The following is a 17,357-nucleotide window of genomic DNA, read 5'->3' on the forward strand; positions in this document are numbered from 1 at the left end:
GTCTGGTTGGCAGAGTGCTATTTTTATCACCTGTAATTTCTCTGCAGCAGACCTGACTTTCTTCATTTCCGTGTACTTGCTATGACCTCGGGAGATATTGAGTGTAATCTTGTTCTGAATTTGACTTTTTCCTCCTGGCCCCCCTTCTACCTCACTTTTCTCCCTGCATCTTCCTGTCTTGAACGGGAGTTGGGTGAGTCATACAGAGGCTCCAGCAGGTGGCAAGTCAAGTGGACTCCTCAGAGAGACATCTCAGAGTGCTGCGAATGATGCTGATGTCAATTTGGAGGCAAAGAAGTAAGAGATGAAATGAGCCGGCAGGCCTGAAGCTAAATTTGTCCATGAGAAACACTGGAAGTTACATACAAGTCATGATTTATTCAGCACACATCTCTACAGTCCCTGCTTTGTGCCCAGGCATATTTGGGTGCTTGAAAGGGCGTCTTTGATGAAGAAGCTACAAATGAAACAGATGAGAATGAGTAGTCAGTTAGCTGTGTGCCTGTTGGAAGCGTTCAGGCTGAGTGGAGGTGTTCAGCAGACAGTTGGAAGCTTCCATCTATGTCTGTAAAGTGAGGGACTGGGAAGGGATCAGGGGCCAATACAGGGCACAGAGCTGCACAGGGGGAATAAAAAGGAAGGGTCAGCAACAGAAACAAAGCAGAAGGGTTTCCTTAAAAGGGTTAGGATCTGGGGGTGCCAGTTAGGGTAAGTGAGGCGTCATACTATCTTCCCTTCTCTCATTCTTTCCCTTGCGGAGTCATGTTTTTGCTGCCAGGCTCCAGGCATCGCTGTTGGCATTGGAGGTACAGAAATAACAAGGCACAGCCCCATTTTCAGTCTGTATGAGAAGTAGAGGTGGTGGGGGAGGCCAACCCCTGACGTGGGTGCCCCGATTGGCTCGTTCTACATGTATTTACCGAACATCTAAGACATGCCAGACGCTTTGATGACGGTGAGAGGAAGCCTGGGTATTTCACTTGCTTCAGGGACAGTTTGGTGCCCATAGCAAAGCAGCAGCCACATCTGTCAGGGTTGTTGTTGTTGTTGTTTTTTCCATTGAAAGAATCTCCTGGGTTGGGGATTTAGCTCAGCAGTAGAGTGCTTGCCTAGAAAGTGCAAGGCCCTAGGTTCAGTCCTCAGCTCTGGAAAAGAAAGAAAGAAAAAGAAAGAAGGGAGGGAGGGAGGGAGGGAGGAAGGAAGGAAAAGAAAGGACCTCGTATCAGAGACCAAGCCACTCATGTCACTGAACTTTTGTTTTTCAGCTAAAAAACAATGGTGTTGACATCATGTGTATTGCAGGATTTCCCTATGCATGATGGGTTCATAGTGGGTTCCTCTACTGTGCTGAGATTCTGAGAGTAGAAACACACAGGTCCTCTCCACTGGGTAAACTCAGTGAATGCGTAGGAAGTTGAAGGTCTTCTAGCTCTAGGAGTCTGCACTCTGCTGTTGCTAAAACAAAAACCCACATGTAGTCTATGGATGCCCAAAAGCACAGTGATGAGATCTGGCAAGACAGGTCAGTAGGTAAAGGTACTTTGCTACTAAGACTGAAGACCTGAGTTTGATTCTCAGGCCCTACATGGAGGAAGGGAGGGCATATTTCTGCAGGTTGTTCTCTGAGGGCCACCTAGACCACGTGGCGTGGGCACCCACGTGTGATGGAGCAACAGAAGCACATATGAACTGGAGGGTTTGGTCCATGCTGCCAACAACACCAAACCAGCCCCAAAGGTCCTTTCCTCAGCCCTGTGTTTCTTCAGGGCTCTTTCAAACTTCTCTCTGCTCCCAGCTTCCCAACAGTTCCCACTAATGCCTTAGCTCCTAGATATTGCAAAACTTAAAAGGCTTGAAGTCTGAAGCCCAAAGCCAGAGACCTCACTACCTGTTCATCATCTCTGCCCACTAAACTTGCTTGGAGAGGTGAACTGAGAGACAAGAGGGGAGAGAGAGAGGAAAGGTAAGAAGGTGAGAGATAGAGAGACAGAGACAGAGAGAAGCTTCTGGTAGGGGAAGCAAGGCAGGAGGCAGGGGCGGGTCCCCAGAGGCCCCCCTCACTAGCTCTGTAAGGAGCCAGTTCTGCCGCTTCCGGCTGGCCTCTTTCCTGCCTCTGTCAGAAACACAGGGAACAAAAGAGAATGCAGCATGGATAGTGTCATACTCTTTCAAATGGCTTCTAAATTAGTTCTCTTAATTCTGTACCCAGCCATCCCTTCAAGTTCACTCACCAGCATTCGTATTAAATGCCTACTACATGCCATGTGCTATAGTTTAGGGCCTGGGGTTTAGCTATATTTGATTTGAACTCAAGGAGCTCATACTTTGAAACAGAAGACAGAAAAAATAAACCAGGAACTCCACTAAATATAATGTATGCAACGATATGGTACCACACTCTACATGGGAACAAAGTCTGTCTGTCTGTCTGTCTCTCTCTTTCTCTCTCTCTCTCTGTATAACTTGATAAAACATTTAGAGAAAACTTTTTGTTGTTTTTTTCCTGAGACAGGGTTTCTCTGTGTCGCCCTGGCCATTCTGAAATGTAGAGATCCTCCTGTTTCCACCTCCCGAGTGCTGGGTTTAAAGGTGTGCACCGCTGCACCAGGCATCAGAAAAATCTTCTGCAGAAGGTTGTATATAGAAGGGAAGAGGCTTGGTGCTGGGGAGATAGCTCAGGAGGAGAGCACTTGGCTAGCATACATGAGAACTTGAGTTCAAACCCCATTATCCCACGAAAGAAAGAAAGAAAGACAAAAAGACAGACAAAAAGAATGGAGGAAAGGAACAGGTCAGACAAGAACCAGCAAATGTCCAGGGGTGTGAAGAGCACAAAGTAATCAGACAAAACTGGAGCTCATTGTTCCGTCAAGGAATGAGACAGAAGGGGCTGGAGGGGAAGACTAAGTGAGAAGGTGAGGGTCTGTATCCTTTGAGAAGCTGTGGGCTTTCAGGATCCAGGAAAGGCCTTGGACACAGAGAAAGGCCATGAGGTTTGAATTTTAGAATTCCACCTGGCCCTCGTGAGTGCCATCCAGAACTCTGAGGGCATCCAATAAATCCCCCCTTCCAACAGGATCCGCCGAAACACCCCAGCAGGTGTCAGGCCAGACACTGGAGACACGACAGTCAGCAAAGCAGACACCCTGCTCTTAACACACTTGCAGCTCGGCAGGGAAGACAGACGCCACTCACATAATTATACAAATAAATATGAAACTACAGTGGGAATGTGGCTACAAAGAAGGTTCACACCGTGCCAAGACAGCATGCTGCTGGACCATTCGACTGGCCAGGATGGTCGGGGCGGCTCCTCTACTGAGCTGAGCAAACTCTCAAGGAAAAGTGAACCTCACAGCTCTGGGAAGGCTCCAGTCGCACGGCCCCCCTGTCCTGTCTCACTTGGGAACCCACATACAGGCTGATCTCCCCTGACACTGTAGGCTTAAGAAGCACTGTTTAGTATCTTGTCACCAAACGATCCCCAGCAGAGATTTGAACGTGAAAAGGAGAAAGCAAACTCCTTGGCCCTTCTAGAGATTTGAAGGTAGAAGTGCTATTCCTTCAGGGTCAGACTGAGCATCTTTCCCAGGGTTTCCAGCTCCCTTCCCGGCTCTGGTCGTTCTGTTCATTGCTAAGGTCCTGTTTCAGGTGACTGAGAGGTCATTGCCATTGCCTTGTGAAAAGAGCACTGGCATCTTAGAGATAAGGCTGGTTTTACTTAATTCCCTGTGATAGCGTTAACTGTCAGCTGGACAGAATCTAAACTCACCCGGGGAGCAGGCCTCTGGTTGTGCTGGGAGGGGGTTATCCTGATTCTGTTGAGATGGAAAGACCTGCTCACTATAGGAGAGCCTGGGCTGTATAAATGCAGGGAGGGAGCCGAGCAGAACATGATGTGACCAGCTGCTTCATGCTCCTCCTGTCTTGACTTCTCTTCCATGGTGGCCTGTACCCCCGAGCAGTGACCTAGAATAAACTCTTCCTTAAACTGCTTTTGTTAGAGCGTTTCTGTAATGACGGGAAAAATAACCTAGAACAAACTGTCTTCACAATTGCCCATCTGTGCTGCTTCAGGCGTCAGCTGTCTCTTTAGGGCAGTGGTTCTCAGCCTGGTGGTCCAACAACCCTTTCACAGCGGTCAGGAAGCACAGATAGTTGCATTCCAACTCATAACAGTAGCAAAATTACAGTTTATGAAGTAGCAACAAAAATAATTTTATGGTTGGGGGGGTCACCACGAAATGGCAAACTGTATTAAGGAGTCAGAGCACTTGGAAGGCTGAGAACTGCTGTTTTAGAGGAAGGGAGACCCTGACCCTTTTCTCACAGGGATTTAGCTGAGATAATAGAGGAAAATCCTATACAGCCGAAGAGTTCGACAAGCAGGGGGATCTAGACGTTTGGAGAGGTGCCATGGGAGCGGAGCGTTACGTTTATTCCGTGTCTCTAGAGAACCAGGTGAGGCGCACAGACTTCAGCTCAGCTAGTGGAGGAGGCGCTCCGAGGGCCAGAAACATCCATCCTTGGAGGAGGTGGGGTCCAGCATGCGCAGCGTGAACGTGCATGTGAGACTAATACTTTTGAGTGATGGCGTAGATTAAGCAACCCTGAGGTTTCATTTTAGGCTTTAGACTCTAACAACCAGATCATCGAGCTAAGTGAAAAGCCGGGAGGGCATATGTGGCATGGGCAGAAATGTGTGGCACACACGAGGGTGGCATGGGATGGTGGCGTGAGGAACCACCAAGATGGTTTGTGTTGGAGCAAACATTAGTCAAGGGCCTGGCTGCTGGACACGTGTGATTCCGCTTAAGCTCTGTGTGTGATCTCTAGCCTTGTGCCCAGGAAGACGGATGCATTGGCTCTGGGAAGCCTCGGCACCCAGAATGCGGCCTTTTGGGAGCACCTGACACATGCTGGTGGTTCCCAGACGTTGCCCACGTGTGCGGCTGTCCCCCACACTGGCCAGGACGCTGGGGGCTAGCACAGTAGCTTGCTCGCTCTGGTGTCTGCTCTCTGGCGCAATGCTTTGCCTATGTGGAGAGCTCACAGAACGTCCACCGCCTAAAAGTGACCAGATGGCACGGTCCCCTTCCTTAAGTAGCCAGTGAGCTAGTCATCCTTCTCTCTGCTCCTTCCTGTCTCCTTTTCGGTTCTATTTCTGACGCTCACCACTGCAAATGAAATCAGTGTTTGTCAACGTGATTTTTAAAAATAAAAGATGGAAGTTTAGGAGCGCTGCTCTAGGCGACTTTCCGTTTAGCGCTGGGCAGTGAGAGCTGCCTGGTTGTCCCCAACCTTGTTTTTCTTTACGGGAAATCACAACAGCGCCATTAACATCAGCAGCTGCTGCTCTGAGCTTCTCTGGGCACCAGCATGGGTTCTGTGCTCTGCCAGGCTCCGTAGACATTATTCCCCATCTTCACACAATCACCTCACGTTTGTACTATTGCCATCAATTTAAAGATGAGGAAATTGACCCTTAGATTTATTCATTATTTAGTTTTGTATGTATGAATGTGCAAAATAGCCATGTACTTATGTGTACTTACCTGTGTGTGTGTCTGGTGCCTGCGCAGGTCAGAAGAGAGCACTGATTTCCTAGAACTGGCGTCATGGATGGCTGTGAGTCACCTCCTGGGTGCTGGGCACTGAAACAAGGGCTCTCAAATCTCTCCATTTCTTTCTCCAGCCAGGCAGATGAAGAAACTAAAGGCTAATTATTCATAAAATGATTTAAAAGTTAAATAGTAATGATGGATGCTCCTCTGTTCAGCTGCCTATCATGGGCCAGACATTTTATTTAATTACCCAAGCCCTATTCCATATGTGAGGAACTAAGACTCCTAGAAATGAAATAATCCATCTATCCACAGTCACATGGGTGATGGAAGGCAGAGCTGCGAGTCATCCATTCTCTTTCACACAGGAGTCAGCCCTGAGGAGTTTGAATGGAGAGGGATTCGGCATAGGCCTCGAGACATGTCTGCTGGAGCTGGCCAGTCCCGGGAAAGTGAAAAAATAACAGCTGGTCGTTAGAACGTACCAGGAACTATTTCTAAAGCCGTTTTCTCCTGAGACAGGGTTTCCTGTAACCCAGGCTTGCCCTGGACTCGGTGTAGGATGACTTTAACTTCTGGTCCTCCTGCCTTCACTTCCCCGAGCGCTGGGCTCATGGGTGTGCGCCGCCATGCTGGCTGGGCAGTGCTGAGGACATGCTCGGCAGGCAGTGAATCAGCTAAAGCACATCTACAGCCCTTTGTGTGTGACTCTCTTGGTTTCTAAAAAGCCTTTGAATCAAGTGTTGTTTTATTCCTGTTTTACAACAGAAGAAGTTAAGGCCATGTTTGCTCAGGAAGAGGACTATGAGAGAACACACATACCAGGAGACAGCAACTCTTGGAAACCATTTAAGGGGCTGCCTCATGGTCATATACTAAACTGGAGAGCTGAGATCTAACCCGAAGGCCATGCTTTTCATGGCCAGAGTTCAGTTGCTAGTGTTTGCCTAGCATTCGAGAAGCCCTGGGTTATACCAGGGCTTAAAACTGAGCATGGTGGCTCACGCCTGAATCTCAGTACTCCGAAGGTAGGGGTAGGAGGATCGAAAGTTCAAAGTCGACCTCAGATACATCGAAAATTTGAAATCATTTTGGGCTACATGAGATGCTGTCCCCAAACAATCAAGTATCAAAACTCCAGTGCTTCTTAAAAAAAGATTTATTTATTTTTATTTTATGTATACGACTGTTTTGTTTGTTTGTTTTCAACAACACAGGGTTTCTCTGTGTAGCCTTGGCTGTCCTGGACTCCCTTTGTACAATGACTGGTTTCAAACTCACAGCAATCCAACTGCCTCTGCCTTCCTGAGTGCTGGGATTAAAGGCATGCACCACCAAGCCCGGCTGTGTATGAGCATTTTGCATGTATGTTTGTATACCACATATGTGCCACAGAGGCCAGAGAAAGGGGTTGGATGCCCTAGCACCAGAGTAATGGACAATCGTAAGCTGGGAACTGAACTGGGTCCTCTGCAATAGTGGTGAGTACTTATAACTACAGAGTCATCAACTCCAACCCTACCCCTGTGCTTTTTGTTTAAGGAGCAGAAGTTGAAACTCTTCTGTATCTGTAGCCCCGTGCTGGGTTCTGAGAATACAGAGATGAAGCTGACTCCATGTCCAAGCTCATTTGTGACTGCGTAATAAGATTTACAAGTACTTGGGCATCAACCAGATCACTAGGCATAGGACTGGGCAGAGACATGAAACTAAACGCTTTTTCAGACATATTTTAGGGGCAGTTCAGGAGCCCAGAGCTGGCTGGATCCCTAGTTCAGGAAAGGTGCCTTTATTCTACTCCTATAAGACAGGACTCAGGGGTTGAATTTGGGACTACCAAGAGCCTGTAGAATTGACTCAAAACAGGAGGCAGAGGCAAGAGCCTGGGAGAAGCTGGTTAAATATTGAAATAGTGTTTATTAGATATGCATACACAGAGGGAGGGAGGGAAGGAGGGGAAGGAGGAAGAGAGGGAGGGGAGGGGGCTTCGTGTAGATATGGCAATTATTTCTCACACTGGTACCTAGGTTTCCAGGGTTAGGTGTGTGCCCACTCATTCATTCATGAACTAGAGGGCGTAATATACTCAGCAGACTGGGATGAGTAAGATGTTCAAAGACTGCTCAGTGAATAGGAGAGGGAGTTATTGATCGAGAAGATGCTAACTTAAGGTTTTGTTTTAGTAACCCAAGTGCTACAAAGCTCTGTACAAATGTGGGCCCGAGCCGAGTGGCTAAAAGCACGGAGAAACTGAGTCTTGGTGGGAACAGCTGTCGCCCTTTTTCTTCTTTCTCTTCCTTCTCTACCTCTTCCTCGTCCTCCTCCACACCCTTCTTTCTTTAAGACAGGATCTTGTGATGTAGTCAAGACTGGTCCAGGTGGGGCTTGGACTCCTAATCCACCTTCGTCAGCTTCCCATGTGTTGAGGTTACAGGCACACATGATCACATCGGCTTGCTAGCCTTCGTTTTTCATACCTTCGTAGCTGATTTATCACCATACCTTCTTTTTCTTTTTGTTTTTTAGATTTTTAATTTTTTTGTAACTTTTTAATGTGTATGGGTGTTTTGCCTACATGTATGTTTTTGTGCCAAGTGTGTGTTGATGCCAAAAGAAGGCATCCAATTCCCTGGAACTGGAGTTACATGGTTGGGAGCTGTCATGTGGGTGCTGGAAATTGAACCAAAGTCGTCTCCAAGAGCAGCCAATGACCGCTGACCCAACTCTCTAGCCCCTGCTAATTTCACTTTAAAATAGCTTTATCAGATCTTACCTGGACCACTACCAAAATCCTCTAGCCAATCCTAGTGCCACACCATTAATCTAATTAACCTCCTGCCTGAAAACACTGGCCCTACAAGATAAAGCCCTTGCCCCATAATACAGCATGCAAAGTTCTTTCCAGCTCTGTCACCTACTTATTTCCTGATTCCCATCATTCTTTAAATGCCTGAACTCTCACAGGCAAAAACTCTTCCATGGGCTGTTAAGATGGCTTTGTGGGTAAAAGCTCTTGCTATGCAGGCCTGGCCATCTCAGTTCCATCTCCAGAACCCGCAGTTGGAAGGAGACAACCAACTCAGAGTTGTCCTCTGACCTTCACACATAGGCTGTGCCATGCACATGCCCTCCCCACCACATACAAACACAATAGATGATAGATGGATGGATGGATGGATGGCTAGACAGATAGATGATAGATAGATATAATGGATGGATAGATAGATGATAGATAGATAGATGGATGGATAGATATGATAGATAAATATGATAGATGCATGGATAGGTGATAGGTAGATAGATAGATGATGGATGGATAGATAAATAGATATATAGATATGATAGCTGGATGGATAGATAGAAAGATAGATAGATGGATGGATAGATGGATAGATAGATAGATAGACAGAATAAAGATTTTAAAAAAAACCTCTTTATATGGCTCATTATTCCTTCACTCTCTCCTGGAAAAACCTCCTTAGAAAAGGCCCCGGTACCTTCTTCATACATGTTTTTTTTTTTCTTCTTTTTTAAAAAAATTATTATTGGGGACTGGAGAGATGGCTCAGTGGTTAAGAGCACTGGCTGCTCTTCCAGAGGTCCTGAGTTCAATTCCCAGCAACCCACATGGTGGTTCACAACCATCCATAATAAGATCTGGTATATACAAAATAAATACATCTTTTTAAAAATTATTACTTTATTTTTTTTTTACAATATGTTCTGATTGAAGCCCCCTCCCTCAACTCCTCGAAGTCCCCCTTCCCTCTCTCCTTCCTTCATCCCCTTTCCCTAGTTGCTGAAAGGAGATTTCTCCTGTTCCTTGACCTGCCCATAGCTTGTCAAGTCTCCTCAGGACTGCCTTGCTCCTGGTGCCGCAGCCTTGCCAGGCCACAGAGGAAGAGGATGCCTGCATGGTTTTAGGTGGGGCTCCTGGGCTTTGTGCAAACTCCTCCTGTGGGAATTTCATGCTGTTTTCTGTACAATTCTTGTTCCTCTCCTGTATCTGATAGGATTGTATTTCCTTCCCCTTTGAAAGTTGTGTTTGGATACTTGACGTGCATTGCCTAGGGAAATGGGGAAAATGGAAGCTCTGAGAGCCCAGAGCGGCTCCAGTGCTGTCTTCCCTCCGGTAGCTGCTCTGTCAGTCTTTATCTTGAACACAGGAAGATGCAAAGCAGAGCACCCAGCCGTGACGGGAATGTGCCGGAGATGGACTAGGACAACAGCATGGTGCTGAAGCTGCTAAGACTTAGGGATCCCGTGTTACCGAAGGGTCCAGACCACCCAGATAGAGCGACCTCTGCTTTCCGACTTTCCTGTAACTTCCGCAATGCTGTTTCTCCCCCAGCTGAATTCAAGTCACTTTTCTCTCTCCCACTTTTATAGATCTGTGACGTATTGTCTCCTATAGCCAACGACTAGTTCAGTGGAAAGTCTTAGCCCCGCTATGAAGCTCTACCGAGGCTCTCCGAGAACAGGGATGGCATTTGCTCCGGCACACAAAGTTCATGGCTTGGGAGTATGTTGTGGAGGTGTAAAGTCAGATAGACTTGACTCTGTTCCCAGTTCTAACATTTATCAAGACAATCTCTCCAAACCACGGCTTTTTCACCTGTCAAACAAGAGTACCAACATGTATTCCACGGGGCCTTAAATTTCTGGTTCCTCGGTACAATGGCGCTGCTCTAGAATTCGTGTTGCCCTTGCTGTTTATTCTCATCATTGCCAGGCGTGGAGCTCAGCAAATGCTTGTAGATAAAGCGTTTTCATGGATTGAGGTGTTGTGGCATGCACACTGGACTTAGAAGTCCTGGGCTCAGGGCTGTACCTTTGTCATCACTGTTATGACTTTGGAGAAGTCACTTACAGTCTCTGTATTTTTTTGAAGTCTAAATTTTATTGTTATTTATTGCTGTATTGCATTCATTGTGTGCCACAGTGGGAGTGCACAGGCCAGAGGACAAGATTTTGGTTCTTCCACACTGTGGGCTTCTGGGCTCGAACTCTGGTTGTCAGGCTTTACCTAATAATTCATCTCTCCTGACCTGGAAATCATTATTGAAAATAAGAGGAAAGAAATTTCGTTTGGCCATTAAAAATGTGAAATTATGAAATCTGTAGTAAATGAATAAAACTCAAAAAAAAATTATATTAAGAGAGGTAGCCCAAGGCCAGAAGAGGAATCCATGTATTTTCTCATACATGGACCCTGCCTGCTAACTGTTAAATGTGTGAGCTTAGGCAGGATGTGCAGAGGCCTGGATGCTAGAAGAGGGCTCGAGAGAAGGGGTGAGGGTAGAATGCTTTGTGAAATAACAACGCAAGTGCGGAGCTCCGGGCAGAGTGTGGTGTTAAGCGCGAAGAGGAAGGCAGAGAGATGGGGAGGAGGAGAGGGTCAGCTTAAACTAAGGGCGGATGAGAACCCGGAAGAAAACTGATCATGGGTCAGCCAACAAGCAATCAAATCAAGGGGCTGGAGAGAGGGCCCAGCCACCAAGAGCTCTGGCTGCTCTTCCGGAGGACCTGGGTTTGATTCCCAGCACCCACATGGCAGCTCCCAACTGTCTGTAACTCCTGTCCCAGGGGATCCTACACTCTCTTTGGCCTCAGGCACCCTTTTCTGACCTCCATAGGCACCAGGCATGCACACGTATGCTACATGCTTACATTACATGAATGAAGCTGTTCCCAGAAACTACGAGTTTATTAAGTAAAGATCCTGCAGCAGGGCCAGAGTATCCCTTCCCTGTGAGTAGCTGGTCAGGAAGACCTCTGCGGTTCCCCACACAATACAGGCATTAGCCACAGCCACTGGTTACTTAGAAGAACTAGACCCTATTGCTCATTTCATGCTTTCGTCACAAGAGTGAAAAAAATCAAGCTGGAACCAAGAGGGACGTTTCTTCCCTGAGAGCTAGTTGTTACAGTACCAGGCTGTTGGGCGAGAGTTACCATCAGAACTCTTCCTCAGGTGCACTGGGCTACCAACCAGCTAGGAAACGAATTTTCTCTGTGCCATAGTGGCAAGTCAGTCACAGGAGTAGCCAACTGCTCCTTGATCGGATTTGAGGCTCATGTCAGAGGAGGGAGTCCATATTTGGTACTTCAAGCCTGGTTAAAAGCCTGTAACCAGTGACGTCATAGGCCCTAGTGTTATTTTGCTAAATGGACAAGATGCATCCATCATATTGCTGCCTAAATATTTATTTTCATAGATTAACACCACCATCAGCTTTGGTCAGAGAAGCTTCTTTTTGCGATGAGTAGTAGTAACTGCAAAGACTCATAACTGGCAAAAGTGTTGAGAATAAGAAAGTGTTGAACGGGATTTCTATATTGAGGAAAGTGTAGACTGGGGCAGAATGTTATCTTTGGAGTATGGCATTGCTGTCTCACTTTTGCTTTGTGTAAGTGTGAGCACGCTGTCTCTCTCACTCACGCATGGCGCGTGTGCGGGGCGGCCAGGGAACAACCTGTGTGCATCAATTCTTTCCTCATCCCATGTGGTCCCAGACAGCTGAACTCAGGTCATCAGCTGCGATGACAGGGCCCCTACCCACTGAGCCATCCCATCCACCCTGCTGTTGCGCAAGATTGGGTCTGTCAACATCCTGTCAAAAGAGGAAAGAGAGCCCTCGAGCTTTCCCCAACCAGGACCTTTGGACAGATAATGGTATCGAAGTGGGGGCTGGGGGCTGGGGAGAAGGGAAGCCATGAGGCTCCACCCCTCCCTGAGTTTCCATAGGGACTTGATGGTTGCTGAGGGAGGGAGAGACATTTGTTTTAGTGGTTTAGTCACTGATATAAAGAGCCCATGCTTCTACAAACAGTTCCTCTTCCAGGACCCTACAAGTAACCCTGATGAAAATCATCACTCGTGTGTGTGTGTGTGTGTGTGTGTGTGTGTGTGTGTATACATACATATACCTATATACACACATATATACACATATATACTGTGTATACATATATATACATATATATGGAACTAGGTGGGTGGAGAAAGAGAAAGGGAAGCAGCAAGAGCAGAGGAGGAGAACAGGAAAGGTACTGGGGATGCCTATAATAAAACCTGTTATCACGTACAGTCACATATGCTAATTAAAGGGAGAATATAGGGTTATTATTATCACTACTACTATTATTTATTACAGTTTATTCACTGCTTTCCTTTTCTCACCCAGGACACAGCCGGGCAAGAGCGGTACCGGACCATCACCACAGCCTATTATCGTGGGGCCATGGGCTTCATTCTGATGTATGACATCACCAACGAGGAGTCCTTCAATGCTGTCCAGGACTGGTACATACCAACTTCATTCATTAATTCCTTCGCCAGACTGTTCATGACAACCTAGCCTGTGCTAAGCCTGTGCTATGTGTTAAGGGAAACCAGGTGAATCAGTCATAGCTCCTGATTTTAAGATGTCCCCACATGAGAGGAGAAATCAGACCAGGAGTCAGATCATGAAAATGTCACGTGACAGGTGTCATCCTACTCTGCTCTTTGTTGCTGCGATGAAACACTGACCAAAAGTAACCTGGGGAGAAGAGGGTTTATTTCATCTTACAGCTCACTGAGAGAAGTCAGGGCAGGAACCTGAGGCAGGAACTGAAGCAGAGACCACTGAGGAACACCACCGTAGCTTACTGCCTTGCTCCCCACAGCTTGCTCACTCCAGGACCACCTACCCAGGCGTGGCACCGCCCACAGTGGGCTGGTCCTCCCACATCAGCCATTAGTCAAGAAAATATCCTCCCCCAGACTTACCAGACAGTCTGATGGAGGCATCTATCTCCTCAGCTGAGGCGCCCTCTTCCCAGATGACTCTAGTTTGTGTCAAGTTGATGAAGACTGGCCAGTATCAACCCTGTACCAACAGAGATGTGGGACCCAGCAGGGCACTCTTTCTGATCCAGCTGCTGGAGTCAGGGAAAGGCATCTTGGGGTTGAGGACAGGTATGCTAATTTCGGAGGAATAAACAGGAGTTAGCCCGAGGGACAAAAGGAATTCCAGAAAAAAAAAATGCAAAAATGAGAAGGTAGGTGAGAAGGTAAGAAAAATGTAGGTCATGGGAGCTTTTGTGTTTGGGGGTTAGACTGAATTTTACCGTCTACGTCATGATTTAGAAATGAACTAGTTCCCAGGTTCTGTTTCAGGATGGCCCCTCTGGCTACATAGCCCACATAGCACCTCTATCACTGGGCCACGCTTGGAGTATAGTATATCCAGTCCAAGTTCAGAGGGCTTCTGTTTGCAGTGGAACCGTCACAGTACTCCAGAGAACAACCTCTGAGACCCTGATGTCTTCTTGGGGCATCAGTCACAGGGAAAAGGGGGACATGTGAGGACGAGGCTCCGAGGCCCAGCATCCTAGTCAGTAGAGGACAGAAGGTGGGGTGTCTGTACCTACACTGTTCTTTGGCAGCAGAGGACTGAGTGAGCCAGGGAGCTAGCAAGTGTTGACCAGCACCAACCTTGCCTCCGCTCCCCTCTCTGTCCTTTCCTCCAGTGGTTTCTTCTTTCTCCTTAGTCTTTCCAGTTATAATTTCCCTTCTGCCCATCTTTGCCTGCCTTCCCCATGTCTCCCCTTGCCTCCGGAGGAGTGACCAGCTCTGTCTTTGTCACCATGCTGCTCCTTTCCTGTCCGCCATGACCCTCTCCTTCTCTCCATCAGTCCCTGCTCATTTTGCCTCAGGAACACAGTGATTTTAACACCTGGTAATGGTTTTCTAAGAATAACCTGAGCTCAGTAGCTAATCTGGGAGCTGAGAGAGGCTGGGGGGAGGGGTGTAGGGGAAGGTGAAAGGGAGAGTGAAAGACAGACCAGAGGTTGGCTTCGGGTTTGGGTCCCGAAGGTTGAGTGTCCCCCTCTCCCATGTACTTGTGAGTCTGCCTTCCAAGCAAGTTGGTCCCAGCCACCCAAAGCCTAGTACCCAGAGCAGAGCCTGGCTTCCTGTGAGCTCACAGCGATTGCTGGCTGAGTGAATCCTGTCTCTTAAGGGAACAGTCAGCTTTTCACTGGCTTCACTGATAAAGCCAGTGGTGGGCTGGCCTGAGGAACAGAATCAGAACTGTCCAGGCTGGAGCTAGGGTCCAGCTGGACTGGGTGTTGACGTCAGGTAGGGCCAGAGTCAAGCTGTGCCTTAGGCACTGCCAACCTATCTCTTCTGTGTTCGCCACTGGAGGCCGGCATCACAAAGATGAAGAGGCCTGTCCCTGCCCCCTGGGAAAGACTTCAGGCAGGTAAAAGGGATACCATGGTGGAGGGGCCAGGGACTGAAGGGACATGACACCTGAAGGGAGAGTTAGATAGAAAATTGGGCCCGTTCCCCGCACCCCAAAAATGTGTACTGTGCAGGGTCCTATGTTGTTCTTCTAAAATTTTTCTAATTATAGAAGTTATATACCTGTCTACGTTTTTAAAAATGCCAAGAACAAATATTGAAAAGTATCTTTTAAAGATTCCATGATCCAGCTGGACAGTGGTAGCTCACACCTCAAATATCTGAGAGATTAAGGCAGCAGAATCTCTGTGCGTTAGGGGCCAGACTGGACTACACAGAGAGACCCTGTCTCAATAATGAACATCTCATCACTGAGCTGAGAGCTCGAATCTGAAATCTTGGAAACAGGAGGGGCATGGAATTGGAGGCCAACCTGTGCTACATACTGAATTCCAGTCCACCCTGGGCTACAGTGATACTCTATCTCAAAGAAAACAAAAATACAAAAAAACAAACCAAGAACCAAAAATCAAGTCTGATAGGCGTCCTGTATGAATGGGACTACCTGCATCTCCTAAGGACAGGTGCAGCTGGAGCAGGATTATATGCAACTGGTAGGTGAGTGAGAGAGACAGACAGACAGGGAGGCAGACAGAGGCAGAGACAGAAAGAGTATGTGTGTGCCTAGGAGCAGGGGGAGTGGCTATAAGCTCAGCTCTGATGGCCCTTTCTCCACTCCTCCATGAGCAAATCTTAAAGAGTGAGTTACAGTTAGGAACTGGAGTTATGAACGGCTATGAGCCACCTTGTAGGCCCTGAGAACCAAACCTGGGCCCTCTCCAAGAGCAACCAGTGCTCTTAGCTGCTGAGTTATTTCCCTAGCCCCTGACTCCGTTTTTTAAATTTTATTTTGTTGTTTAGGTCTTTTGAGACAAGGTCTGTCAATGTAGTCCTGGCTGTCTTAGAACTCACTCTGTAGAGCATGCCGGGCTCGAACTCACAGAGATCTGCCCGCCCTTCCTCCCAAGTGCTGGGATTAAAGTCATGAACCACCACACCCTGCTCAAAAAATTTTTTTTTTAATTTAAAAGCGCTGTCTTTCAGTGCCAAATATTCAGCCAAGATTTGACTGTTTGTGTAAACATAAAATAAGCAACAAATCCATCCCAGGATGCAGTTTACTTCAGTTTTTAGTGAATGGTAAAATTACACATCTATGTGCACCAAAGAGCTGTTTTACAGTAAACTTCTTTGTAACTTATCATCTGTAGATGTCTGGTTCGTTTATCTAGTTTAAATACCTACACCCCTGACATCACTTAAAAGCTTCTTGGCTGAAAGAAGCCGTAAGCGACTGAGTTGGAGACCTGTCCAAGGGAGTGCCAACATCTCCAATCTCCTGCGAGTGCTGAGCAGACCCTCCGAGGCGCTCCGATTCCAGGATCCCTGCCAGATCCCGAACAGCCCAGCGGGTGAATCGAAAAGGTGGGGGATGACTGATTGCTGTCTTTCCCTCTGTCTCTCTCTCCTTAGGGCCACTCAGATTAAGACCTACTCCTGGGACAACGCACAGGTTATTCTGGTGGGAAATAAGTGTGACATGGAAGAAGAAAGGGTGGTCCCAACTGAGAAGGGCCGGCTCCTTGCAGAGCAGCTCGGTATGTATATGACATGGATGTAACGTGCTGTGTTTATGTGGTTCATGTGTGTGCGCATGTGTGTTCATGTGTGTATGCACGTGTGTGCACACGTGGAAGTGGCATAAATACGGAACAAGAGTGGGCTTTATTTGTGACATTAGGGTAGGCTGTGATTCTAAATAATGTTCCTCTGTGCCTATGTTTACTGCTCTATATTTAAGTCATGTACATATGGACGTTGAGCTCATGATACTAGGGAACTCATCATTTGTATTTTTTTCTTATAGTGAATATATGAATAAAATTTAAATACGTCAACATTGTTTTTAAACTAGATCTAGCCAGAAAGGAGTTGAGATCGATTATTAAAAATAACTGTCGTGTGGGAATGAAAAAAAAAAAAAAAAAAAGGAGCAAGTTTTAGCAAGGGTAGGAGGGAGATGAGAGAACAGATAGATGTGCGGGCCGCAAGTTTCCGGGCACCAGAACCAGCAAGAGGTGGGCCAAAGTATTGTCTTAGGGCTTCCTAGCAACCACTACAGAGAACGAGCAAAGCACAGTCTGTTCTGTGTGCCGCACGTCCGTACTACAGAAAAACAAGCCTGCTGTTCCGGGCGAGCGTGTTAGCGGCACACACACGCTCCTCCCGGGGCACAGCGCTGGGTGGAATAAGCCTCTTCTCACCGTTTCCTCACGGAAACGGATGCCTCTCACGAAAACACAGTTCACGGCAAAAGTCAGCACCCGAAAAGGCAAAACCGTGCAGCTGGTTTGCAGCTCAGTGCTGCCCGCACTCAACTCCCATGTTCCACTGAGGCCTGGAGGCCCAGGCGTGTTCCAGTGTCCTGTGCCTGTCTTTGCTGGGGAGGTCAGCGTGTGTGTGTGTGTGTGTGTGTGTGTGTGTGTGTGTGTGTGTGTGTG

General features: G+C 47.4%; 1 protein-coding gene across 3 annotated transcripts in view; it reads left to right on the plus strand.

Annotated features, from left to right (window-relative positions):
• Rab3b (RAB3B, member RAS oncogene family) overlaps positions 1–17,357 on the plus strand; it is a 58,695-nt gene that overhangs the window by 31,124 nt on the left and 10,214 nt on the right. For all 3 annotated transcript variants that reach the window (XM_055629095.1, XM_055629094.1, XM_055629093.1), the window contains exons 3-4: positions 12,752–12,870; positions 16,330–16,454. In XM_055629095.1, coding sequence (XP_055485070.1) covers positions 12,752–12,870; positions 16,330–16,454 — 244 coding nt within the window. The remainder of the gene's footprint in view (positions 1–12,751; positions 12,871–16,329; positions 16,455–17,357) is intronic.

Source organism: Psammomys obesus, unplaced genomic scaffold (genome assembly GCF_907164565.1).
Source record: "Psammomys obesus unplaced genomic scaffold, mPsaObe1.curated_primary_1811, whole genome shotgun sequence".
NCBI lineage: Eukaryota > Metazoa > Chordata > Mammalia > Rodentia > Muridae > Psammomys > Psammomys obesus.